Source organism: Stegostoma tigrinum, chromosome 13, assembly GCF_030684315.1.
Source record: "Stegostoma tigrinum isolate sSteTig4 chromosome 13, sSteTig4.hap1, whole genome shotgun sequence".
In the NCBI taxonomy this organism is placed as follows: Eukaryota; Metazoa; Chordata; class Chondrichthyes; order Orectolobiformes; family Stegostomatidae; genus Stegostoma; species Stegostoma tigrinum.
In genome coordinates this window covers 25,298,423-25,325,006 of record NC_081366.1, presented here as the reverse complement: position 1 = coordinate 25,325,006, position 26,584 = coordinate 25,298,423, and the positions used below count along the sequence as shown (strand labels likewise).

General features: G+C 40.8%; 1 protein-coding gene across 1 annotated transcript in view; it reads right to left on the bottom strand.

Moving 5' to 3' along the window:
• Nucleotides 1-26,584, bottom strand: part of gabrb2a (gamma-aminobutyric acid type A receptor subunit beta2a) — a 215,442-nt gene that overhangs the window by 92,648 nt on the left and 96,210 nt on the right. Inside the window, exon 4 of the mRNA XM_048543245.2 lies at nucleotides 20,774-20,994. Within this exon, the coding sequence (XP_048399202.1) occupies nucleotides 20,774-20,994 (221 nt within the window). The remainder of the gene's footprint in view (nucleotides 1-20,773; nucleotides 20,995-26,584) is intronic.

Here is a 26,584-nt window from a genome sequence, read left to right as displayed (position 1 = left end):
ATAAGGAGTGGTTGGTTAAAATCCTGAATGGGTTATTTATTTTGTCTCAACTCAGTTGTAGGAAGGTCAGAAATCACACCACAACTGATTATAGTCCAACAGGTTTATGTGAAAACACAAGCTTTTGGAGTGTAAACCCTTCATCAGGTGAAGTGAAAAAGAAGCGCACAGAACATAAAATTTATAAGTAAAAGATCAAAGGGTCAAACCATCGATGAGGATGTATTAGACAAAACCTAAGATCTGATGAATCTTTAATCAGTTAGGTTTTAATTGACTAATATGTATGTGTAAATCCCTAAATTTCTCTCAAGTCACAGTCCTCAGAGAACTAAAGGTTTTATCAGTATAAAGAAGTGACATTTTAGGTGAGACAATGCATGAAAGGTGTGAGGCCTTGTTTAGAATCTAACTATTTGTGTTTTGGTTTGGAGTCAGGCTGATTTTATTTCTAAAGAAAGAATTTGTAAAAGGCCACATTGAATGACTGTCTATAAATTGTGTGCTTTTTGAAGAAAATAGGATGTATCGGCAAATACAAATTCACCCCATGGATTCACGTGTGTGCGTGCGCAAATGGGAGACAAAGAGAGAGAAACAGTGTGTGTGTATGTCCATGTGGGGTGGGGAGAAGAGACAGTGTGTGTGTGAGAATGACTGAGTGAGTGAGTCAGAAAGTATGTGTGTGAGAGAGAGAAAGCATGTGCACGACAGTGTGAATGAGTGTCAGAGCGAGTGCGAGCGCGCGTATTGGCTATTGAAACTACAGTTGGGTCAACCACACAGATTTGATGGAGAAAAGAATTCTCTCTGGTGTGAGTGCTGCACTGAAGTGCTGTTGGAAATTAATTAATTTACCATATTGTGTGTATTTTATTTGCATGATAAACTGTTTTTATAGTTAAAAACAAATCTGCAGAATTGTGTGTTTGTACTTCAGCGAAAGACCACTTCATTTAAAACAAAACAAAATACAATCTGTTAAGTCAGATTTTGGTCTGGGATCTCACTTGTCCAGTAATAAGATCAACGGAGATCATAATAAAAAGTACACATGAAATAGATGTTACTGCTCTTAGAATCTTTTGCACATATGGATGGTTCATGGCAAGCTGAGAAATGGCAAAAATAATATAATTCGACAGGAATGCTTCAGAGTTAACAGTAAAATAAAATAAGGGCAGGTCAGTACCCTATGCTATGCAATGACAGCCTAGTGAATGATGCAGTAACACGACAGAGGGTGAATGAACAGATGAGGTTATTGGAGCCTTCACTTATATACTTCAAAGCTTGCACATTATGTTTATTGAGAGAACACAATTTCAGAAACGGAAGCAAAAGCTCAGGGCATAAATTCATGTATCAATAACTTCTTTTATCTGGGCAAACAGCTGTGAGCATGGGGCATTAAAAGCAACATGATTAAACATCCTGTTGTCGTTGGGAGTTTTGGAAGAAATTCAGTTGGATTTCTTTATTAAACTGGGTGGGAGAGTGAGTTGTGAAGAGGTTGTAGAGATGTTGCAGTGTGATTTGGACATGCTGAGTGAGTGGGCAGTTGCAGTATAATGTGGATAAACATGAGGTTATCCACATTGGTAGCATAAGTAGGAAGGTAGATTATTATTTGGCTGTAAATTGAGAGAAGGAAATGTTCAAAGAGATTTAGATGCTGTCATGCACCAGCCACTGAAAATAAGAATGCAGATGCAGCAGGCAGTAGAGAAGGCAAATTGTATGTTATCCTTCATACAAAAAGATTTGAGAGTACGAACGAAGATGACTTGGTACAATTATATAGGCCTTGTGAGGCCACATCTGGAATGCTGCATGCAGTTTCAGTGTCCTTATTTGAGGAAGGATGTTCTTGCTACGGTGGAGTGCATTGAAAGTTTATTAAATTGATTTTTGGTTTGCCATGGCAATGAATTAGGAAGAACTGAGTTGATTAGGATTGTATTCACTGGAGTTTAGAAGAATGAGGGAGAGAGCACGTAGGGACCTATAAAATTCTAACAGGACTAGGCAGATTCCATCCAGGAAGGATGTTCCCAATAGTAAGAAGTGGTTGAGGCCAGAACATTATTTCTTTCAAGCAGTGCAATTTGTGAGAAGGACTGAAGTAAGGAGTCAAAACTGTCTTTTTTAAGAGGTTGTTTTTTTACCCCTATACAACCGAAGATATTACAGTATTTTGAACAAAAAAGTGAATCCATGAAAAAGCAAAGAAAGGACAGCAGATGAAGTTACACAGTTTTGTTGGATGGAGGGAAGACATTGCACAGGCTTGAAGATGGCTCCATATAAAAAAAGAAAGATGTGCCGTACCTGTGGGAAGGTTGACCATTTAAAAACACAGTCTGTCAGAATATGAAGATTTCAAACCAACAGCAGAAGAAAAGGAAAGAGTAGTATCCAAGAGATTGAAAAGCTAGACAAAAGTAAAAATCACAATCAGGGAAATAAAAGCATGAAAAAATATATTGGAGTGTTGTTATAGTAGTAAATGGACACCAAGCAAAGTTCAAATTTAACACTGGATGAGGTGTGTCAGTCCTCTCAAATGTAGTAGAATGATTGAATCAAGAAACAATCCAAATGTGCACAATTCAACTCCAGTGACCAATTAAAAGTAAAAAGGCAGCTAACTCCAAGACACAGTATTTAGAGCAAACTTTCATACTGGGTTCATTATTCAAAAATCAAAGATATCAAAAAATACTGATCAGAAAAGAAGACACTTATTTGAAACTTATTTGAGGAAGTCAACAGCGAGGAAACACCAATGGATTTGGAAGTGAATTATCAAGACTGTTTATTGTTGTGAGGAAAATAAAAGCAGAACACTGCACAGCTCTAAGAGTAGATCCAAGTCAATTTGCCTATTCATACCTGGAAAAGTGTTGTACCACTTTTGGAAAAAGGAAAACCAAGAGATTGAGATAAATCTCCAATAAGGTGTCCAAGGGAAGAGAACGAAAGAACAACAGTATCAATGAGTTGAAAATTAGCAGAAATGGTAGGATGTCAAGATGTCTGGGAAGAAAGAATGCCAAACAGCTAATATTTTGAACATTGTCTGCTGACATAAACAATGACTCTCAGAATGCATTGCAAACCTGAGCACAGATCCTCAACAACTCTGAGGAAACTTTGAATGAAATTGGTGAAAGTACCACATTGTGCTTTACTAGATGAACTACAGACTTTGGAAAGAGAAGCTGTAGATAGATGCAAATATTGCATAAAGCAATGAGTTTGGGGAAGAGTTGAATTGCATAGCATGTTACTATATAAATGGCAATGGCAAGCTTTCTCACTAATAATGGAATCGTTCACATGAACATGATTTTGAATATAGAAGCAACAGACTAGACCTTAAATTTAGATGTATTTTAATATGAGAATGTGAATAAACACTTACTTTGAAAGGACCTCAATCTTCCGCAATCTGTCTAGTAATATAGTACATCCAACATCTTCCAGGGCTACCCACACAACCACCAAGCAAATACGTATGAGAATTAACAATAAGACATTAAGCAACGTTTAGTATCAGGTTTCTTCAAGCAATGACATGATAAAGAGATTTTTTTTTCTTTATGCCCAAAACAACAAGAGATTGTAACATTAATACTTTCAATGGGAACATAAGATTAACTGCAAGTGACTCATTTTGTTCTCTATTTTGGGCTAAGGAGAAATATAAAAGTATATGAAAGAATATTATTGCAAATGGAACTGAATTAATGACTTTAATGTTTTCAAGTTTTGATCGAAATATTCCCTCAGCAATTCTAAAAATTAAATAAACTCCCTCAACAATTATACAGACAAAATAAATTTTTAATGATGTGCAAGACAAATGGAATTGAGATCAAATTAAAATCTGGCTCAGCATCTGCTATTGAGAATGAGGGCATATGGTCCTACTGTGTCAGGTATATGGTTTGCATGGATGTAGAACTATCTGGGCCTCCACAAATGCTCCTTCAAGAAAATCTGCCAAAACAGTGATGCCAGGCTACTGCTGTGCTGTCCAGAGCTGCTGTTTGTAATTAAGCTACTGGCGAGCTATATGCTTTATTGGTGACACAATGCTTTTATGTCGAAATTGACATGTTGCAACACTGCTGGAATCTTCAGTAGGTCAAACCATCTGCTGACTGGAAGGTCAAATTGTCTCCTTATATTTATGCCAAAGTTTTATTTCATCGACACAGTTGTGCTTGAATTGTTATTTGAGAGGTGCTAAGACATGTATATAGATTGCAGATAAAAAGTAAGATATATGAGAGCTAACCAAAGAAAAGGTACAAAAAGAGATTGATAATATTCTACAATGCTTGCACAACAAGCTTTGCGCTCTTTTTTTTATTACTTTTGTTTTAATGATATATTATGATGCTATTACCCAAATTGGAACCACATAGTTCCACTGAATCAACAGGCAAATTACTCACTGAAGTAGCAGCCCAGTGCCAATGTTTCTTAAAGGGCAGTGCAACCAATTTGCAGGTAAGAAATTTTATTGTCAAGTATGTGGACTGTTACGAGAGGTATTGTTACAACTTCTTAGATTTGGTGAAGACAATTGCTGTAATCTCATAATGCACACATAGGACCAGGTTATCTGTCCATATAAAGGCTGTAACATATGAATGCAGTAGCTGCAATACCTCAGGGTCTACAGCTCAATAAATGGAGCATTGTCTGTGAAGAACACAAGAGTTGATAATGGCTTCTAGCAATTTGTAACTGGACCCCATGGTCTTTGAAAATGGGAGAAGCCTGCCAGGCAGGCCAGCCAATGCACATAGCATTTTAGTGTGTTTTACTTTCCTTGCCAAAGTCAGTGACTAGCCAATGCAAAACATTCTCTACTTTGCATTCATCATCAATATGGTGTACAGACATTAACAATATTTCAACAGGATGATGTGCTGATACAGAGATATACACAGATAACCCATAGATGTGAGAAAGTATAAATTTGCATATGTCTAGGTGTAAGCAAATTTATACTTTCTTACATTGTTTGATTATAAGCAGCCTGTATTGTATAATTGTAATTAGGTGTTCTGGTACGCCAACAGCCAATGCTGTTGTATGTTGTATGTCACAAAAGGAAAAAAATATGGATTCCAAGGCTAAAATATGAAAATTTTGGAACGGCTTATAAGATGTTGTGTACAATGGTTGACCAATCCGACAGCCCGTTTTGAACCATCACAGGATTTTCAACAACAAAGCAGGAAAATGTCTTAAATGTGACTGTAAAAAGAAAACTTAGGTGGACCTTTCTTTCTGTTGTCACCAAAGAGTTACAGAAGGATAAGTCAGATCATTCAGTCAATAAAAAAGTTCCTGTAATAATCTATTACAGTTGCAACATTTCTTTTAGCGTAATCTATTTTAAGAGAATGGTGTAATGAGAAACAGAAAATTGGCGATAGCCTTGTAGTATTATCGCTGGGCTGTTATTCCAGAGATCTGGGTAATGTTCTGGGGGCAGGGGTTCAAATCCTGCCTTGGCAGATGGTGAAATTTTAATTCAGTAAGAAATCTGAAATTAAGTTTCTAATGACAACTACAAAACCATCATTGTCAATTGTCGGAAAAATCCAATGTGGGTGACTCTTAACTGGCCTTTGGGCAATTAGGAATGGGTAATAAATGCTGGGCCAGCTAGTGATGCCCTCATCCCATGGATGAATAAAAACAAAACTGAAGGACAGGTTCAGCTAGAAACACAGTTGTGTCTTTGAACAGCGTACAGTAGCAATTTGTTCTCAGTGGCTTATGTTCTCACATAAACGGCTTAAGATGATTTTTTTTAAAAATCCCATTTTGCTTTCATCTCAGCTTAGTTCAATAAATTAGAACAAGGATTGTTAATTTAGTCACTGCCTAAAAACCACAGACCTTAATCACTTAATTTATTTCTCACTATTGTTTCACAATGACTACATTGTTACAATTTTTTTTGTCTTGCGTACCATCCTTGTGTGGTCTCAGAAACAAGTATATACTGAGCATTTATTTTTTAGTTCTCTTCTCAAAGGCAGAGATCCAACCAATTGTGCAAAAACCTTTGCCATGTAAAAGGAAAGGAGGCAGATCCAGATTCTACCCAAATCCTGACAGGGAACAGACTGTGCTGTTGAAGCCTATTTCGTTCACATTGGCCATTCAACTTGCTAAGCCAAATGCATCCCACCCTTTCCCTAAGAAATCTATGTTCACGTAGCATGCACCTGGTGCTTTGGAGTATGAGTAGTGATGGTAAAAATTCAAACTTTCTGTCACTTGGCATACCAGGAATCTCTGTCCCTCTTACCTCCTGCCATTGGCATATGTTGGAAGGATTTACAGGTCAATACTGAACTATTTGATCAGATTAGAAGATGCTTTCTTTGGCCATCAGGTCTTGGAATGAGATTTCAACTCGGAATCTCTGGCACAGAAGCAGTACACCTCTGTCATATGATCTCCTGCACTGAACTAAAAACAGACTTGGCTCATTATTAGCCTCTGCATCAACCTTAATTCCTGTTTGAAAGAACCACCAGTAATGTACTAAATATCATTAATTAAAAAATGAATTCTACTGTTGTGCAAATTATTCATTGTTCAAAGAAGTCATTTTTCAATTATCAGTTTCTAACAATACTTGAACATTTATTTTAACCCTACGTTTAATGAAGCAGTTTGGCAATTTGTTAGTGACTTCTTGATATCTGTACATCATACCCTTCATTTGAACTGATAATTGTAACGACATTTGTCCACAAAATTCTTTCGTTCACCAAAATAAATCTTTGAATTTTCTTTACTAATTCATGGCATGTGGGCATCACTGGCTAGGCCAATATTTATTACCTATCCCTATTTGCCCTTGAGAAGGTGGTAGTGATGTACCTTCTTGAATCACAGTGGTCCACATGTCATAGCTAGACCCAGAATTCCATTAGGAAGACAGCTTCAGAACTTTGACACAGCAACACCAAATAGGGATGATGTCCAAATCAGGATGATGAGTGGCTTAGATAAAACCGGAGGTGGTGGTGATATCCCATGTATCTGATGCCCTTGTCTTTCTAGATGGAAGTGGCCTTGGGTTTGAAAGGTGCCAAGGACCCAGCAGGTTTGAGGTGGCTCAGTGGTTACTACTGCTCCCTGAGAGCCAGGGACCCGGGTTTGATTCCAGCCTCAGCTGACGGTCTGTGTGGAGTTTGCACATTCTCCCCATGTCTGCTCCAGGTTCCTCCCATACTCCAAGATGTGCAGGTTAGTTGGATTGACCATGATAAATTGCCTATAGTATCCGGGTATGTGCAGGCTAGGTCGACTCATTATGGGAAATGCAGGAAAACAATAGCAGTTGGCAAGAAGAGGCTGTAGGTTCTTTGTGAGCTATTGAAGTTAGATATTGGAGGAAGATGGTCTCTCGTTGAAGAAATGTATTCTGCAGATGATTAAGGAATCTGAGAGAATCACCTTGGCATGGCCAGGGAAAGATGAATCATCAGAATGGGTTTTGCTGCTGGTAGTGGATTTTGAAATTTGAGGAAAAGAAATTGAGGAAGCACCTGGAGATAGTCACTTGATAATTAAAATACAAAATGTAATCAATTGGGAGCTGTGAACTATTTATTATAGCTACTGTAATTCTCTGAAGTGTGAGCATAAGAAATAGGAGCAAGAGGAGGCCATAATGACTCTCAATTCTAGTCTACCATTCTGTATATTCAAGCCTAATCTTGGGCTTCACCTACATTCTCCTGCCTATTTCCCATACTACTTGATTCCCTAATAGCCCAAAAATAGTCCAACCTTGCTTTAAACAGGTGACAGAACTCTGCAGATTTGCAGCATTTTGATTGGAAAAGTATGTTTCCTTATCTTGATATTTCATCCCTTTCTTTAAATTGTCCAATTATGGCAAACAAGGTCCTGGGATCTAACTTTCCATGGGCCTTCATAATCTTGAATGTTTCAATGATTATATTGATTGTATTTCTTAATTTGCTTATAGTTTGGTGTTGGCAATCAAAACCAATCACCTTTCACATTTTATAAACAATAGGATGGCAGTGCACAATACCTTCCAATTAAAGGCAGGAGGGTGTCCATTATGGATGCTTGATCTAAACAGGAAACATGTTTACATTAATTGTCAAAAAAACAGCATCTAGAGTGGATCTCGGTGAGGGAGTAGCAAATGGTCATATGTTACAGCAGACAGGGAGAGGGTCTCCTGCATTACATTCTTCAGGATATGGTCAAACTATGCTGCAGTACTAAATGATTCAGAATACCAAAATTTAGATAAGTATTTGACCATCTAAACATGCAGCAGAACAGAAAGGACTCAGAAGTGCAGGAAACTGCGAAGTCCAGGAAGTGCATTGTATTGCACTAGTATGAGGTGGACAGCAAGTAATTCAGCAAAGATCAGTCCACAACAGTCAGAGAAACTATATCAGTTTCTTCAGGTGTCCCAAATGATCCTGCGGTTGCTCATCTGCTTTCTGGGGGGACCACTCTCTGGGAATCCCTTGTCTGCTCCACCCTCCCCTCCAGGCCCATCACAACCGGCACTTTTCCCTGCAACCACAGGAAGTGCTGCACTTGCCCCTACACCTCCTCCCTCAACCCCATCGCAGGCCTCAAGACAACTTTCCACCTGCACATCTGCTAACGTGATATACTGTATCCGCTGTTTCCACTGTGGCCTCCTCGACATCGGGGAAACCAAGTGGAGGCTTGTGGATCACCTACGCTCGGTTCACACTAAACAACTGCACCTCCCAGTCTGGCCCATTTTGACTCCCCCTCCCATTCCTCAGATGACATGTCCATCCTGGGCCTCCTGCAGTGCCACAACGATGCCACCCGAAGGTTGCAGGGACAGCACCTCATTTCTGCTTGGGAACGCTGCAGCCCAATGCTATCAATGTGGACTTCACAAGCTTCAAAAAATCTGCCTGCCCCACCACATTCAAAACCAGCCCAGCTCGTTCCCGCTCCCCCCCCACCAACCAGTCCTCCCACCTCAAGCCCCACCCCCATCTCCTACCTACTGGCCTCATCCCCACCCCTTTGACCTGTCCATCCTCCCTGGGCTGATCTATCCCCTCCCTAACTCCCCCCCTACACTGACCTTAACTGGCTCCATCCCTTGACTTCCGCCTCTGACCTCTGTCTCCTCTCCACCTATCTTCTCCTCTATCCATCTTCTATTCGCCTCCCCCTCTCTCCCTATTTATTTCAGAACTCCCTTCTCCTCCATTTCTGAAGTGGGGTCTAGGCCCAAAACGCCAGCTTTCCTGCTCCTCTGATGCTGCTTGGCCTGCTGTGTTCATCCAGCTCTATGCCTTGTTATACCAAATTTATGATAGTCTGTTCCCTAGTTGGTCCTCAACATACAGGTCTAAAAATAAAATCTTGTATACATTGCAGGAATTCATCTGCCACAGTATTATTACTAGTGTAGTTTGCCCAGTCTGTGTGTAAATTTAGTCACCCATGAATACTTTATACCTTTGTTGTATGCATCTAATTTCTTTAGTGCTTTTCCCTACCTTACATCCCCTGTTTGGAGCCCAAAGATAACTCCCATGGATGGCTTTCACCCATCTGTTGCTTCTCAGCTGCACTCAGACTAATTTGAGCTATATTTTCTGCACCAACATCCTTTCTCACTGTTGCACTGATTTCATCTTTCATTAAACAATTCCATCACATCTCCTTGCTCTTTTGCTCTGTTCTTACTAAATATTGAACATTCAGTACCCAGCCTTGATCACCCTGGCATGTTTCTGTAATCACAATTATTTGCATCCGTTGACAATTATTTGCACTGTTAATGTGTCTACCTCTTTGCAAATGCTTCATGCATTCATGGTCGTACCTTTAGACATGCCTTGTTGACAGTCGTATTTCTTTGCGATATCATGGCAATATTCGTTGCTCATCCTTGTTTCCTCTGCCTTCGAATTTTGCTTTCTACCCTTGTTTTCCAACTTTGTTTCCTTAACTCTTGGCTCTCCCCTCAGGTTTCCATTCTCCTGCCACTCTAGTTTAAATCCTTTCCCATTGTACAAGTAAATGCCTACGCCCTGAAATTGTTCCAGTACTGCTGGGATGCAACTTGGTTAGCATACATAGATCACACCTTCTCCACAATTGATCCTAATACCTCAGTAATCCAAGTTTCTCCCTCCTACACCATCCCTTCTGTCACGCATTCAGTCTATCTTCTCTCCTATTCCTGATCTTATTATCACATAACATTGAGAGTAATGTTCAGATGACTACCTTTTGAGGTCCTCTCTTTTTACTTTATTTTCTATCTCCCCACATATTGCTTGCAGGACCTGACCACTCTTTTTACCGAAGTCATAACTTCCGATGAGCTATTCTCCAGCTATTCTCCCTTACCCTTCAGATATTCTTGCAAGTTCGCAGTGATATTTCTCATAGAATGGAAACAGGCCCTTCGGACCAACAAGTCCACAATGACCCTTGGACCATTCCACCCAGACCCATTCCCCCAGAACCCACATAAGCTGCACATCCCTGAACACTACGGGCAATTTAGTATAGCCAATCCACTTAGCCTGCACATCTCTGGGCTGTGGGAGGAAACTGGAGGGCCCGGAGGAAGCCCATGCAGACAGGGGGAGAATGTGCAAATTCCACACAGCTGCCCGAGGCTGAAATCGAACCCGGGTCCCTGGATCTGTGAGGCAGCAGTGCTAACCACTGGGCCATCGTGCTGCCCCTGTGACCTTAGCACCAGGTGTCATGTTTCCAGTTGTGGAAATGTCTATTCCTTTTATAACAAAACCCTATCATTATTGCTGTTCCACCTTTTTTCTCACCACCCCTTTGCAGCTAATTCTTTTGTGGTTCTCCACATTCCCGAGAACCCATCTTCCTCAGTAGGTTCGAAATGGAAAATCTGTCAGACAGGGAGAAGGATCTCTTGCACTACCTGCTTGGTGCTACAACTCTAAGATAATAAAATGTGAGGCTGGATGAACACAGCAGGCCAAGCAGCATCTCAGGAGCACAAAAGCTGACGTTTCGGGCCTAGACCCTTCATCAGAGAGGGGGATGGGGAGAGGGAACTGGAATAAATAGGGAGAGAGGGGGAGGCGGACCGAAGATGGAGAGTAAAGAAGATAGATGGAGAGAGTGCAGGTGGGGAGGTAGGGAGGGGATAGGTCAGTCCAGGGAAGACGGACAGGTCAAGGAGGTGGGATGAGGTTAGTAGGTAGCTGGGGGTGCGGCTTGGGGTGGGAGGAAGGGATGGGTGAGAGGAAGAACCGGTTAGGGAGGCAGAGACAGGTTGGACTGGTTTTGGGATGCAGTGGGTGGGGGGGAAGAGCTGGGCTGGTTGTGTGGTGCAGTGGGGGGAGGGGACGAACTGGGCTGGTTTAGGGATGCAGTAGGAGAAGGGGAGATTTTGAAACTGGTGAAGTCCACATTGATACCATATGGCTGCAGGGTTCCCAGGCGGAATATGAGTTGCTGTTCCTGCAACCTTCGGGTGGCATCATTGTGGCACTGCAGGAGGCCCACGATGGACATGTCCTCTAGAGAATGGGAGGGGGAGTGGAAATGGTTTGCGACTGGGAGGTGCAGTTGTTTGTTGCGGACTGAGCGGAGGTGTTCTGCAAAGCGGTCCCCAAGCCTCCGCTTGGTTTCCCCAATGTAGAGGAAGCCGCACCGGGTACAGTGGATGCAGTATACCACATTGGCAGATGTGCAGGTGAACCTCTGCTTAATGTGGAATGTCATCTTGGGGCCTGGGATGGGGGTGAGGGAGGAAGTGTGGGGACAAGTGTAGCATTTCCTGCGGTTGCAGGGGAAGGTGCCGGGTGTGGTGGGGTTGGAGGGCAGTGTGGAGCGAACAAGGGAGTCACGGAGAGAGTGGTCTCTCCGGAAAGCTGACAGGGGAGGGGATGGAAAAATGTCTTGGGTGGTGGGGTCGGATTGTAAATGGCGGAAGTGTCGGAGGATAATGCGTTGTATCCGGAGGTTGGTAGGGTGGTGTGTGAGAACGAGGGGGATCCTCTTGGGGCGGTTGTGGCGGGGGCGGGGTGTGAGGGATGTGTTGCGGGAAATACGGGAGACGCAGTCAAGGGCGTTCTCGATCACTGTGGGGGGAAAGTTGCGGTCCTTGAAGAACTTGGACATCTGGGATGTGCGGGAGTGGAATGTCTTATCGTGGGAGCAGATGCGGCGGAGGCGGAGGAATTGGGAATAGGGGATGGAATTTTTGCAGGAGGGTGGGTGGGAGGAGGTGTATTCCAGGTAGCTGTGGGAGTCGGTGGGCTTGAAATGGACATCAGTTACAAGCTGGTTGCCTGAGATGGAGACTGAGAGGTCCAGGAAGGTGAGGGATGTGCTGGAGATGGCCCAGGTGAACTGAAGGTTGGGGTGGAAGGTGTTGGTGAAGTGGATGAACTGTTCGAGCTCCTCTGGGGAGCAAGAGGCGGCGCCGATACAGTCATCAATGTACCGGAGGAAGAGGTGGGGTTTGGGGCCTGTGTAGGTGCGGAAGATGGACTGTTCCACGTAACCTACAAAGAGGCAGGCATAGCTGGGGCCCATGCGGGTGCCCATGGCCACCCCCTTAGTCTGTAGGAAGTGGGAGGAGTCAAAAGAGAAGTTGTTGAGTGTGAGGACGAGTTCAGCTAGGCGGATGAGAGTGTCGGTGGAGGGGGACTGGTCGGGCCTACGGGACAGGAAGAAGCGGAGGGCCTTGAGGCCATCTCCATGCGGAATGCAGGTGTACAGGGACTGGACGTCCATAGTGAATATGAGGTGTTGGGGGCCAGGGAATTGGAAGTCCTGGAGGAGGTGCTACAACTCTGTCTGGCAGTCCCGCATTCTCTTTCTGCCTGTGCACCCTTTACATGTATCTGACTACCTCTCTTAATGTGCTATTCACAATTATCTCAGCCTCCATGCATACCAAAATGACTTCAGCTGCCAATCCAGATCCGAAATGTGGATTTTCAAAGGCTGTAGATGCAGACGCTGTACAAACTAAAAGTGGTCAAGCGCCCACATTTCACAGGAGTAGCATTCTACCTGGCCAAACTTCCTTACCAAGGTTTAATCTTATTACTCTGTTTACTTCCTCTAGTTTAATGAATATTAAATACATAAAGTGTATAGCTTATACTTTAAACACTTTCAACCTAAAGACCAATTCCTACTTTAAAAACTGGCAGTAGAAGAATTCATCTGGTCTTAGCTACAAAGGCTGCCACTTGTATTGGACTTCCAGTTCCACTGAATAAACTTTTATTTTCCCTATGACACTACTTTCGAATCCTATCAAACATTATTTCTCTTGTGCAGCTATTCAACTCCTAATTTCCTTGAGACTGAAGGGAAAGACAAAAGAGGAAAAGAAAAAATCTCATCCCCCAATTTCCACTTTTACTAAACTCTCAGCCTTACCATACTGTACCAGAGTACCAGTGATGGGTATTTACACTAGTGGCTTTCAGATCACTGTCCTATCAGTGAGTTAGTAAAACAAGTTAACCCATTTACTAAATTGGTTTTTCTCAGTTGCTCTGCTTCTAGGGCATTGATTTGCTTAATTAGACCTGCCTAAAGCCTCAAAGAGAGTTTGGTCCTAAAACAGCAACTTTAGTTAAAAAGGTAAATTGTAGGCAAGCAGTCCTAGGTTTTATACAAGGTTAACCCTCAAAATTTACAACTCCTCATTCACTTTCACCAAATTTCAGCCTTCCTGCTCTGCACGATAGCATTAGGAATGACATTTTTAACCATAGAGAAAGAGAATGCTGATTGGTTCACACATGAAACCTGATCAGTCAAGACATTGCCAATGGAATTGCATCAGTTTGATGATGCCTTACAGATAGCTGCAAAACAACATTCAAACCTATACCAAGCAGGTTGACTCCGATTGGACAAAGGATTACGATGAGTACTCACCTGTACCAGATCATAGTTATTTATATTTTGTTACGTTGAAAAAGGCTTATTCAGTGTCTGTGTAGTGCTTTGTGTGTAGACCAAACATGCCAAACACTGACAAAACGTATTAAACAGACTAAATGGTGTATAAACTAAATAGTGGGGAAGTCGTGGGCGACGGGTTCAGTTGCGTGGAAAATTATCAAATCAAAGTAAGGGAGAATGTAGGATTGCAGGTTAGTAATGGGATTCATTGCTACCAGAAAATAAAAGGAAGGGACAGCATGTGAATGTCAGATTGTACCAAGGATCCATAAAAGCGTTGGGGAACTCAATAACAGAACAAACTTAAAGGCTTTGTATATTCATGCACAAAGCATTCGGGTAAGATTGATGAATCAATGTCATAAATCAAGGTACATGAATCTGATCTCATAGCTGTTATGATCAAATATGGGATCTTAACATTCAGGGGTGTTTGACCTTTCAGATAGACAGGATGGATGGAAAAGTGGCCGGGTAGCACCAATAATAAGAAATGAAATGAGGGCAGTTGAGAGAGCTTGGATGATGTAGAATCTATTTGGCCGATGTAAAAAACAGCAAGGCAAAGAAGACATTGGTTGGGGTTGTGTACAGACCCCCAAACAGTAGCCATTCTATGGGAAAAGCTGTAAATGAACCAATAACTGGAGCATGTAAAAAGAGCAAAGCAATAGTTATGGGTCACTTTAATTCTCGGTTGATTGGGTTAATCAAATTGGAAAGAGTAGCCACAGCTATAAATTCATAGGCTGCACTTGTGAAATGGCTCTGGGAAACTATGTCATGGCACCAGCCAGGGAGCAGACTACCTTTGGCTCTGATAATAGACAATGAGGCAAGTTAACTAAATAACCTCTAAGTAAAAGATCCCCCATGAAGTAATGATTATAACATGATAGAATTTAATATTCAGTTCGAGATTGAGAGATTTTCATCAGAAACAACTGTTTAAAATTAAAAAGAATTGAAATGAAATATGGATAGTGCTAGCTAAAGTAAATTGGGTAGATGAACATAAATGACAGAGAACAAGCAATGGCAGTCATTTAAGGAGGCAGTTCATGACTCTCACTAAAAGTACATCCCAGTAAGGAGGAGTGATTCTAAGAAGGGGAAACCAGCCATCGCTAACCAAGGAAGTCAAGAAGACTATTAAGCTGAAAGAGAAAACATGAGGAGACCAAAGTCCGTGTTAGATCCAAAGAGTGGGACAAATTCAGAATTCAGCTGAGGACTACGAAGAGAGTAAAGACAGAGAAAGTAACCCAGAAGGGCAAATGAATGAGGAATATACAATCTGACAATGAGTTTTTTTAGATATCTAAAAAGGAAGAGAGAGGTCAAAGTGAACAGTTGTCCAAGCACATTTCTCTCTGATGGTAACTGTTTTAAGTTCATCTCTCCCTAATAATCTTTTATTTCTAATTATATTTTGGGAAGTTCTTTGAAGTGTGCTGCAGTGAAGACAGACACAAAATACAGGTTCAAAACCCCCTTTGTTATCCATGATCAACTCCTGTACTTACTCTCAGTCCAACACTAGTTTTAATTACTCTTTTCTGTTTCAAGTAGTTGCAGTAACTCCTATTTTACATTACTAGCTAGTTTTCTTTCATGCTTTGTCTCTTTATCCTCTTTAGTGATTCTTAAGCTGCTCCTTGATATCTGACCAGTCCCCTGACCTAATATTAATCTCTACAGATTTGTAGTATTTATTTCAATGTGATACTGTCTTTAAGTTCCTTATCTAAATAAGAATTGGTACACTCTTCCCAAAGCAGTTTTTTTTAAAACTTAGCAGGATGAATCTTTGAGAGTTCTTAAAATTTCCCTAAATTTCTACCAGTACAACTCTACTGACCTGACTTCCCAGTACAGCTAAACCAGCTCTTCCCCATGCCCTCATAGTTACCTTTATTTACATTTAACCCATGATTTGTGGATCTACACTTCTCTTACAAACTGAACGTGACAGAATCATGTCATTTTCATTATCACCTTGAATCCCTTTTATGATGATGTTAATGATTTATCACATCTCATTATGCATCACCAAATCCAGCATAGCTTGCTCCCTTGGTTGACTGAAGAATAAACCATTGTAAGAATTTGTTCCGAGAACACTCACTAAACTCATTTGCTAAGTGTCCTTGCCCACCTGATTCTCCCAATGGACAAGTAAGTTAAAGGTGACCCGTGATTATTGTAGCACATTTCTTATGCCCCACTTATTTTTTCCTGTATTCTCTATCCTGCAGTATAACCACAGTAAGGGGCTACAGACTTCACCCTCAAATGACCTCTTACCTGTTTCTTATCTCCCCCCAAACTGATTCTATATCTTATTCATTAAGGCCATCTCTCAGCACTGATCTTTTACAATTCCTCACATCAAGACCTGCCACACTATCTTTTCATTTTGATAGGTCAAATATTCTTCAATACTGAGGTCCCAGCATCAGTCATGCTTCAACCGTGTTTCTGTAATGCCAATCAGAACATACACATTTTCTAGTGTCTGTGCTAACAATTCAACCCTTATTACAAATACTCCATGCAGCCAGAGGCAATATTTTTGACCAATGTCTCTGGCTTTACTAGCTATGGACTCTTGCATTATTATCTTGTTTCCTCCCACTGCCCTGCCCTTTGTTGTTTCCCTTTACCGTATCACCTCTCATTTGATTCCCTCTCACCACTATTAAGTTTAAAATCTCCTTTATCACCCTTGTATGATTCATCAAAACACCAATCCCAGCATGGTTGGGGTGTTGGTTGTCCCAACAGCACAGTTCCCATTTCAACCACTCAATTCCTTGAGCCATGCATTCATCTCTTTAATTTCATTTATCCCATGCTGTTCGCTCATGATTTGGGTAGTAATCCAGAGATTATGACATTTGAGACTTTGCTTTGAATTTAGCCTCTAGCTGTTCTACTTTAACAGAATCTCTTCCTGCATTCTACATATATTTTTGGTACCAAGCCACTTCCCTGTGATCACACTTTCTCGGCAGCTGATTGTGACTGGAATGTTTCACAGATTCAAACTCCAGCTGACTCTATGTCCCTTCTCATGAAGCTTTTCCATGCTTGCTCTACTGGGGGCTAACAAAGTTTGATAAAGAAAGTCATGCCCTTGCCAAAAGGCTTCAACTCACCAAAAAACTCAGGTCAAACTCTGTCAAAGCTACATTCTGTGCCAAACTGAACTCTGGACTCGTTTATTTATACTAACTGATATTTAGATGAATTACCTTGTGATAACAGAACCAGATTAAACCAATTACTTTCCTAGCTAATCTCAGCTGTTCTTCAGCAGAGAGCATGGTTATCCTTCCCAAGCCTGGAAGAAACTTAAAATAGTAAATTAAAATTTACTCATTAAACCCCTACACAATCTGTCACAAACTGTGCTCTGAGGCATAAAAGAGTATCAGAGATAATGGGAACTGCAGATGCTGGAGATTCCAAGATAATAAAATGTGAGGCTGGATGAACACAGCCGGCCAAGCAGCATCTCAGGAGCACAAAAGTAGAATACACCTCCTCCCACCCACCCTCCTGCAAAAATTCCATCCCCTATTCCCAATTCCTCCGCCTCCGCCGCATCTGCTCCCACGATAAGACATTCCACTCCCGCACATCCCAGATGTCCAAGTTCTTTAAGGACCGCAACTTTCCCCCCACGGTGATCGAGAACGCCCTTGACTGCGTCTCCCGCATTTCCCGCGACACATCCCTCACACCCCGCCCCCGCCACAACCGCCCCAAGAGGATCCCCCTCGTTCTCACACACCACCCTACCAACCTCCGGATACAACGCATTATCCTCCGACACTTCCGCCATTTACAATCCGACCCCACCACCCAAGACATTTTTCCATCCCCTCCCCTGTCTGCTTTCCGGAGAGACCACTCTCTCCGTGACTCCCTTGTTCGCTCCACACTGCCCTCCAACCCCACCACACCCGGCACCTTCCCCTGCAACTGCAGGAAATGCTACACTTGTCCCCACACCTCCTCCCTCACCCCCATCCCAGGCCCCAAGATGACATTCCACATTAAGCAGAGGTTCACCTGCACATCTGCCAATGTGGTATACTGCATCCACTGTACCCGGTGCGGCTTCCTCTACATTGGGGAAACCAAGCGGAGGCTTGGGGACCGCTTTGCAGAACACCTCCGCTCAGTTCGCAACAAACAACTGCACCTCCCAGTCGCAAACCATCTCCACTCCCCCTCCCATTCTCTTGATGACATGTCCATCATGGGCCTTCTGCACTGCCACAATGATGCCACTCGAAGGTTGCAGGAACAGCAACTCATATTCCGCCTGGGAACCCTGCAGCCATATGATATCAATGTGGACTTCACCAGTTTCAAAATCTCCCCTTCCCCTACTGCATCCCTAAACCAGCCCAGTTCATCCCCTCCCCCCACTGCACCACACAACCAGCCCAGCTCTTCCCCCCCACCCACTGCATCCCAAAACCAGTCCAACCTGTCTCTGCCTCCCTAACCGGTTCTTCCTCTCACCCATCCCTTCCTCCCACCCCAAGCCGCACCCCCAGCTACCTACTAACCTCATCCCACCTCCTTGACCTGTCCGTCTTCCCTGGACTGACCTATCCCCTCCCTACCTCCCCACCTAAACTCTCTCCACCTATCTTCTTTACTCTCCATCTTCGGTCCGCCTCCCCCTCTCTCCCTATTTATTCCAGTTCCCTCCCCCCATCCCCCTCTCTGATGAAGGGTCTAGGCCCGAAACGTCAGCTTTTGTGCTCCTGAGATGCTGCTTGGCCTGCTGTGTTCATCCAGCCTCACATTTTATTATCTCTGAGGCATAAACTTGTGTTAACACATTCACTAGGCTAATTCCTAGAATGATGTTGTCTTGTGAGGAAAGACTGAGGTGGTTAGGTCTATATTTTAAAGATTGAGATATAATCTTACTGAAATGTATATAATTCTGAGATTGTAAGGCTAGATGCTGAGAGAATGAATGGAAAATCTCAAAATAGGGATCAAAGTTTCAAAATAATGATGTTCCATTTAAGACAGAAATAGGAAGGAATCTTTTCTGAGGATCATTAATCTTTGGTATACTGTGATTTTAGTTGTACTTTGAGTTTTAAGCAGTCTTGTCAAGTCCTTGAATAAAAGTCATTGTATAGATTATGGATCCCCAGAAGGGAAGGGCGTGATGAAAGTTGATTACTGCAGAGTAAAGAGTTAGTGTTAGTTGCAGACCAGAAACATCAGGACAAAAGCCTTACTCTTTGAAGTTGACTATGTTCAGGTGCTTGAATAGCTGCAGGAAGAAGTTTTCTTCAGTTCTGGTCTATAACAAAGCCACAAGTGACCTAAACCTACAGAGGCATTAAAGGCAGGGACTCTTGTGTGTAAACTGCACCATTGGTGTTTTTATGAACTATACAATGTGTTTTTCTCAGGTACTGCACCAGAGGTGTGTTCTGAACATTATATAAAAATTGTTTTTTCCCAAAATATTAGTCATAAATGAGCCAAGGGTTAAGGGTGGGAAATAGCAAGTCAAAGGCTAGGGATACTTCAGTAAACAACTTATCTCCATTCTCAACAACATCTATCCACAATATTCAAGATATGTCAGGGAGAACAACTGAATTCTCTCCTTTTATCTGTACAAGTAAAGCTACAATACACAGTTTAGCTCATTCAAGGTAAAGTGGTTCAACTGATCAGTACTTCATCCGTCACCTTAACATTTGCTCATTCCATTACTGATGCACAGTGGGAACAGTGGTGACATATAGATAATGCACAGCAGGAACTCAACAAGCTTCCTTCAGTCACACTTTTCAAACCTGCAACATCTAACATCCAGAAGGGCAAGGGCAGCAGACTTATGGCAACAACACCACCTCAGATTACCTTCCAAGCCACACATTATCCTAACTTGGAACTGTATCAACATTCATTCATTGTCCCAAACAGCACTGTGAATATACCTGCACCAGGCATACTAAAGCTGTTGAAGAAGGTGGCTCATCATCACATATTCAAGAGTAGTAAGTGATGGGCAGTAAATGTTGGCTTAGTCCACAACACCAAAATCCCACATAAGAATTTAGAGATGACTTTTATTATGTCAGTCTAATGTTGATTTCTGCCTCAGGATCATGGGTAAAACATCAGTATTCTGCATCAACTAGAAGACCTTGGAATTTGAATTTAATAGAATTAGAAATTACATGAGTATGTCACAGTTTTTTTTAACAAAACTCCACAAAAATATTGAGCAGCATAAAGTTCTAAATCATTATCTAAAATAATTTATTTGGTTCTGACAACTCCAGGAATACAGAATTAAGGCCACAATCAGATCAACCATGATGGGCTGAATGGCCTACACCTGCTCCTATTCGTTGTTACAGTAACACAAATGCCAGGTAATAACCATCTTCATAAGGAAATAATCTAACACACTTTCCCTTGACATTCATCACCATTGCCATTGCGGGATCACATGCAGGAATACACAAAGATCAGCTTAAGGATAGATGATGCAAGTCTCACTTTCAACTGTTATTTGACCTAAGGTCTGGTATCCTTAACATAGTTTTCATCACCTAGAGTTGTTAAGTTCCATGTTTACAGATATCTGATTTGGTTAAACTAGATTTGGGAAAGAAAATAACATTTTTGGACTGATTTTATAAAATGGCTTTATACTAGCTTTATAAAATGGAAAGAAACTTGTACTAACCTGAGACCATATAAAACTGTGCCATCTGGGTGCAAGCGGATCATTCGATTCTTTACAGTCACACCATGCACAAAAGACTTTTTATCATTAAGGAAGTATGTATCAGGAACCCAAAGTTGATCAGCCACTCTGTTGTCCAAGGTGAGATTCAAAGGTATTTCTGAGTAGGATAGCCGTTTGTCCCGCCAAGCTTGCTGGAAGTACATTGTCAAAGTGTAATCCTAAAAAAGTAAATGGTAAGAAATTACGTTTTGCTAATAGTACTAAAACCCTCTTTTATTTGGCACAAATTATTTAAACAATCAAAAAATTTCCATATTATTTGCAATGAATATTCTATGCTCCATGATGAAAGTGGGGTAAACAAGTAAGCATTTTATGTTCAAAATAATAACATGAGAATAATTCTTGTTTCAGTTCCATGAAATAAATGTGTTTAATTCTTTTCAACAGTATTGTGCACTTTTTGAATAGAAACACAACAACAGAGTGTGTTGCAATACCCTGAGCATTATCCAAAATTACCCTGATTTTTCTGTTTCAAAATGCCTGTTATACTGGTATAAACTAAACATCTGGGAATAGAAAATATTTGAGAGTTGTTTTTCTGCATCTGAGCTTCTGGTGTGTGAGTCTCAAAGCCAACAGATGTGCCAATTTAAAACAGATACAGCCTTATTACAATGAGAATGCATTCCATTTCTGATATTTGGATGTACCTGTACTGTATACCATTTAGAAAGGGTGTCCATGCAAAAAGGGCATTCTAGAACATAAAAACATAAGAAAGGCAAAACACTATGCTTTTTGATCCCTTGAGCCTACACTGATGTTTAAAGCGTCAGGTCTGATCTTCAACCAGACCTTCAACTTCCCTCCCTATCATCAGAAGGAATAAGCTGTGGTAGTAACCAGTTTTAAGATCCATGGAATCAGAGTCGTTATGGCACTGGAGGAGGCTAGTCAGACAATCGCATTTGAGACAGCATTTGCATGAGCAACTCAGTTACTCCCAGTCCTCCTCCTTTCTCCTTGCTACTGCATTCTTCACTATTCTGGTAAATTATTGAATACCCATTTAAAAACCATGATTGAATCAGCTTCTACAATACTCTCAGACAGTTTATTGCATATCTTGTTCACTTTTTGCATAAAAATGTTTTTTTCTCACCTCACCTTCAGTTCTTTTCACATTCACTTTTAATTGGGTCTTTAAGCTTCTGCCAACTGTGTCTAGACCCCTTATGATTTCAAACATTGTCAAATGTTCCCTCAAACTGCTTTTCTCTAACGAGAACAGCCTCAGCTTCACTAATCTATCAACATAACTGAAATCCACAATTTCTGGAACAATTCTTCTAAATTTTTTCTATAAGAATTCTTCACTCATCTCTTGATATCTGTCAAGTATGGTGCCCAGAAATGTGTTCAAACTAGTAGTTTATAAATATTCATTATAACCTCTTTGCTTTTATACTTTGTATATATAAATGAATGCGATAGAATACATGCCAGTTGACTGGATGAGAGCAGGTCCAACAATACTTAATACTTGACATCATTTACTACATTCCATTTGATTAGTAGCACATTCACAAACATTTACTACTTCTACTACTAATGCTTTAGTCACAGAATATGTGCCATGTACAAGGTACACTGCAGAAATTCATAGTGTCTCTGACAGCACTTCATCAAGAAGGCAGCTTCTCAAAGGTAACTAAGGATGAGCAATAAATGATGACCCAGTTAGCAATGACTGCATTCACAAGAATGAACAAATACATATATAAAATCCAGGATCCTCTAAATCTGTCTAATCACCATCAATGGTCTGTGTGCATATACCTCGAGGTTTGTTCTGTTCTTGCATCCCCTTTGGAATTGTATCTTTTATATTTTCTATTGATTTTTCTCATTCTTCCTACTAAAATGCATAACTTCAACTTTTCTGCAATAAGTTTCATCTGCCACATGTCCACTTCCACAACCTTGTCCATCACTCGAAGTGTATCACATTCCTCCTCACTGTAGACATTAATCTGATTGAGACGTATAAGATTATTAAGGGATTGGACACTGTGGAGGCAGGAAGCATGTTTCCGCTGATGGGTGAGTCCAGGACCAGAGGACACAGTTTAAAAATAAGGGGTAGGCCATTTAAAACAGAGTTGAGAAAAAACTTCTTCACCCAGAGAGTGGTGGATATATGGAGTGCTCTGCCCCAGAAGGCAGTGGAGGCCAACTCTCTGGATGCTTTCAAGAAAGAGATAGACAGAGCTCTTAAAGATAGTGGAATCAAGGGTTTGGGGATAAGGCAGGAACAGGATACTGATTGTGGATGATCAGCCATGATCATAATGAATGATGGTGCTGGCTCGAAGGGCCGAATGGCCTACTCCAGCACCTATTGTCTATTTCCAAGTGTTCTGTTGTCCACAAATTTTGAAATTGTGCTGTATGCACCCAAATCTAGGTCATCAATGTAGATCAAAGCATGGTTTCTAATACCAACTTCTAGGCCATCCCACCTTCTTTCACTCCAAAACAAAACCACTCACAACTACCCTCTATTTCCTGCCACCAAGTCATAGAGTTATACAGCACAGAAACAGACCATTCCGTCTAACTTGTCCACACTGAGCAGATATCCTGAACTGATCTAATCCTGTTTGCCAACATTTGGCCCATTTCTTCCCTTCATTTAACTGGCTTAAATTCTGCTAACATGTGTGGCACTTACTTTAATCCCTTTTGGAAGTCCATATACACCAATGCTATCATTTTACTCTTGCCAAATCTCTCTGTTATCAATTAAATCAATTAAACAAAAATAAATAAATGTTGAATCAGGGTTTAAGTCATAATTTCTGGACTACTTTTGTTTTTATTTTCTCTGCTGGTATTTACATTCTCAACCTTTGGGCTAAATGTTCACATTTATTCAGTTTCCAGCATTACAATTGTCATCAAATTATTTATCAATGGGAGACTCCCTATCCAGATGTTGGAAGCATGAGATGAAACACGCTGGCAGATTATTAGGCAAGGGTTCTAATTTTAAAAGGATACTGGTCCAGCAGACCCAACATCATCGTGAAGATATCAAAATACTTGATTAATCATAATAGTGAAAGCATTCATTAAAATATTTAGTGTGTAATGCTTTAAAAGGAATTATGTAAAAATAAAATGTCAATGTAACCATTGACCAGTTTAGCCTGACTTGCAACATCACTAAACCTGGTAACGATCATGATCAACTCTTCTCAAGACCATGCCAGCAAAGATCCCCTGCAAGAGTTATATATCTACTATTAGAGCAACTGAAGCTGCCATGTGGCCTATGGTGGCAAGGTCAGTGACATCAATATTGAGCTGTAGAGAAAGGCAAGGCTCCAATACTCAATAAGGAAATATGATACAGTAAACATAATGGATGGGATAAAAATTTATATACAAAATATAATACTAAAAAGTTATTTTTAAGAATAGATGTCACTTTGTCTGAATGGCTTACATCATATTTTGTCAAATAAAATGGAAGTTGTAATCACAGGGTGGTTCGACATAATCATTCAAACCTCTCTAGGCAGGTGTTGCCAGAAAATTGGAAAATGGTAAACATGATGTCATTGTTTACGAAGGGTGTAAGGATATTACTGCATGTGCAAGGTGGTCAGTTTAACATCTGGTCAACTTTGGTAAGGATTTAGCAACAACAATGGTAGATACAAAATAACTGGCACTCAACCTTTGAATTAATTAAGGAGAATTAGCATGGATCTGTGCAAAGGCAGGTTGGGTTTGACTAAACTGTTTGAATTTTTTCAAGAACAGCAAGGTTCATAAAAGGGAATGTAATAGATATTACCTAAATGGGAAACATTTAACAAAGTCGCACCTTAAAGGCTAAATAGATAAAATTGAGGCTCATCCTCTAGAAATGTTAGACTCAACTCATACAAAGAATTACCTTCTGAACCAGAAACAGTGGATAAATGATTTAGAAACTGTAAAAAATTTCCTGATAGGGATGATATCAAACTACTTCAACAGGACATTGATAAGCTGATGAAAGGGGAAAGTATGTGGAAAATAGAATTAATACAGAGATGTGTGAAGTGATGTATTTTTATGAAGAGATAGGGAGATACAATCTACAGTTAATGGCGAGTGTGGGGATGAGAGACCTGGGGAGAACAAATATTGATAGCTTATTGAAGATAGAGAAATATATTCAAAGAGTAGCAAATTATATGGGATCTTGGGCACTATAAATAGAAGTATTGCAAACAGAAGGAGAAAGGTTGTGGAAAACATTTATAAAGCTCCAGCTCAGCTACAGCTGGAATATTGAATTCAATTCTGGTTACTAGACTTGGGAAGAATGTGAAATTCCTTCAGAGGGTACAGAGGTTTACCAGAATAGTTTCAAGGATGAGTAAGTTTAGTCAGAAAATTAAATTGGCGTTACTGAGTTGTTTTCTTAGACAAAAAGGAAGTCGACGGGAGATCTCTCAGATTCCAAGATTATAAAAATTCAACTAAGGATGATGTGGAGGTGCCGTTGTTGGACTGGGGTGGACCAAGTCAGAAGTCACACAACCCAGGTTAAAGCCCAACAGGTTTATTTGGAATTGCAAACTTTTGGAGTGCTGCTCCCTCATCAGGCTCCTGATGAAGGAGCAGCGCTTCAAAAGCTTGTGATTTCAAACAAACCTGCTGGACTATAACCTGGTAAAGTGCAACTTCTGATTTTGTCAGATAAGGAAGCATTAATTGATCATACAAAGACAATAGGAGCAAAAACAAATACAATGATTATTCTTGAAGTTTAAAAACAGAAAATGCTGCACATTCTCAAGGTTCAGCTGCATCTGTGGGGAGAAAATCAGTTTTAACGTTACACGTAATGGATTTTTCTTCAGAAGGAAATGTAATCTTTGATTTTGAGTAACAGTCACTGAAGAACTGTTAGAATTAACTTTTTTTTGTAATGAGTGGAAATAACCTAGAAATTGTTGCTTACAAAAGGTGGAAGTAAAGATAATCAGTAATTTCAAAATAATACTCAATAGATACTTAAGGAAATTTATGGGATTACAGGAATAGAACTTCTGAATTGTTCTACAGGGAGCTGATTTGGACTCAGTGGGCCAAATAGCAACCTTCTGTATCACAATGACATAATTCTGACAGACTTATTATTTCCACATCCTGACATTGGCAGTGGTCAGTGCTACAGAGTCCTACCCACCTCAGAAGTGCATCTTGTAACACAAGCTCCAATTTGGCATCCATCAGATGTGTAGTTAGGTACTGAATTTGCCTGTACTTTAATTTCTGCAACTTGAGATATTTCTGACTTCATTTTATTCTGTTACTTCTTCATCCGTTCTCTTTTCGGTCTTGCTAAAAAGGTGTAGAAAAATTGAGATACTTTTGGAACTAGCTTGAAGGACAAGTCATTAAGGACTGGACATGGTAACTTTGTTACACTCTCCACAGAGAATGCCAGACCTGCTGAGTTTTTCCATTACTTTGTGGGTGTTTTTTGTCCTTTTTTTACACTGGATTATGCTAATTAGACTTTGAGCTGAAGTACATTTTGTGTGTTTGCCACATAAACTGCATGACACTCACACATAGTGCCATACAGCAACATGTCTACCCCCTTGACTGATCACTGCTGACAGACATGGCAAGTTAAAATAAAACAAAAAACTGTGGATGCTAGAGATCGAAAGCAATAACAGAAATTGCTAGCAACAGCAAGAAATTTGAGTTAAGTTTTCAAGTTTGGTGACT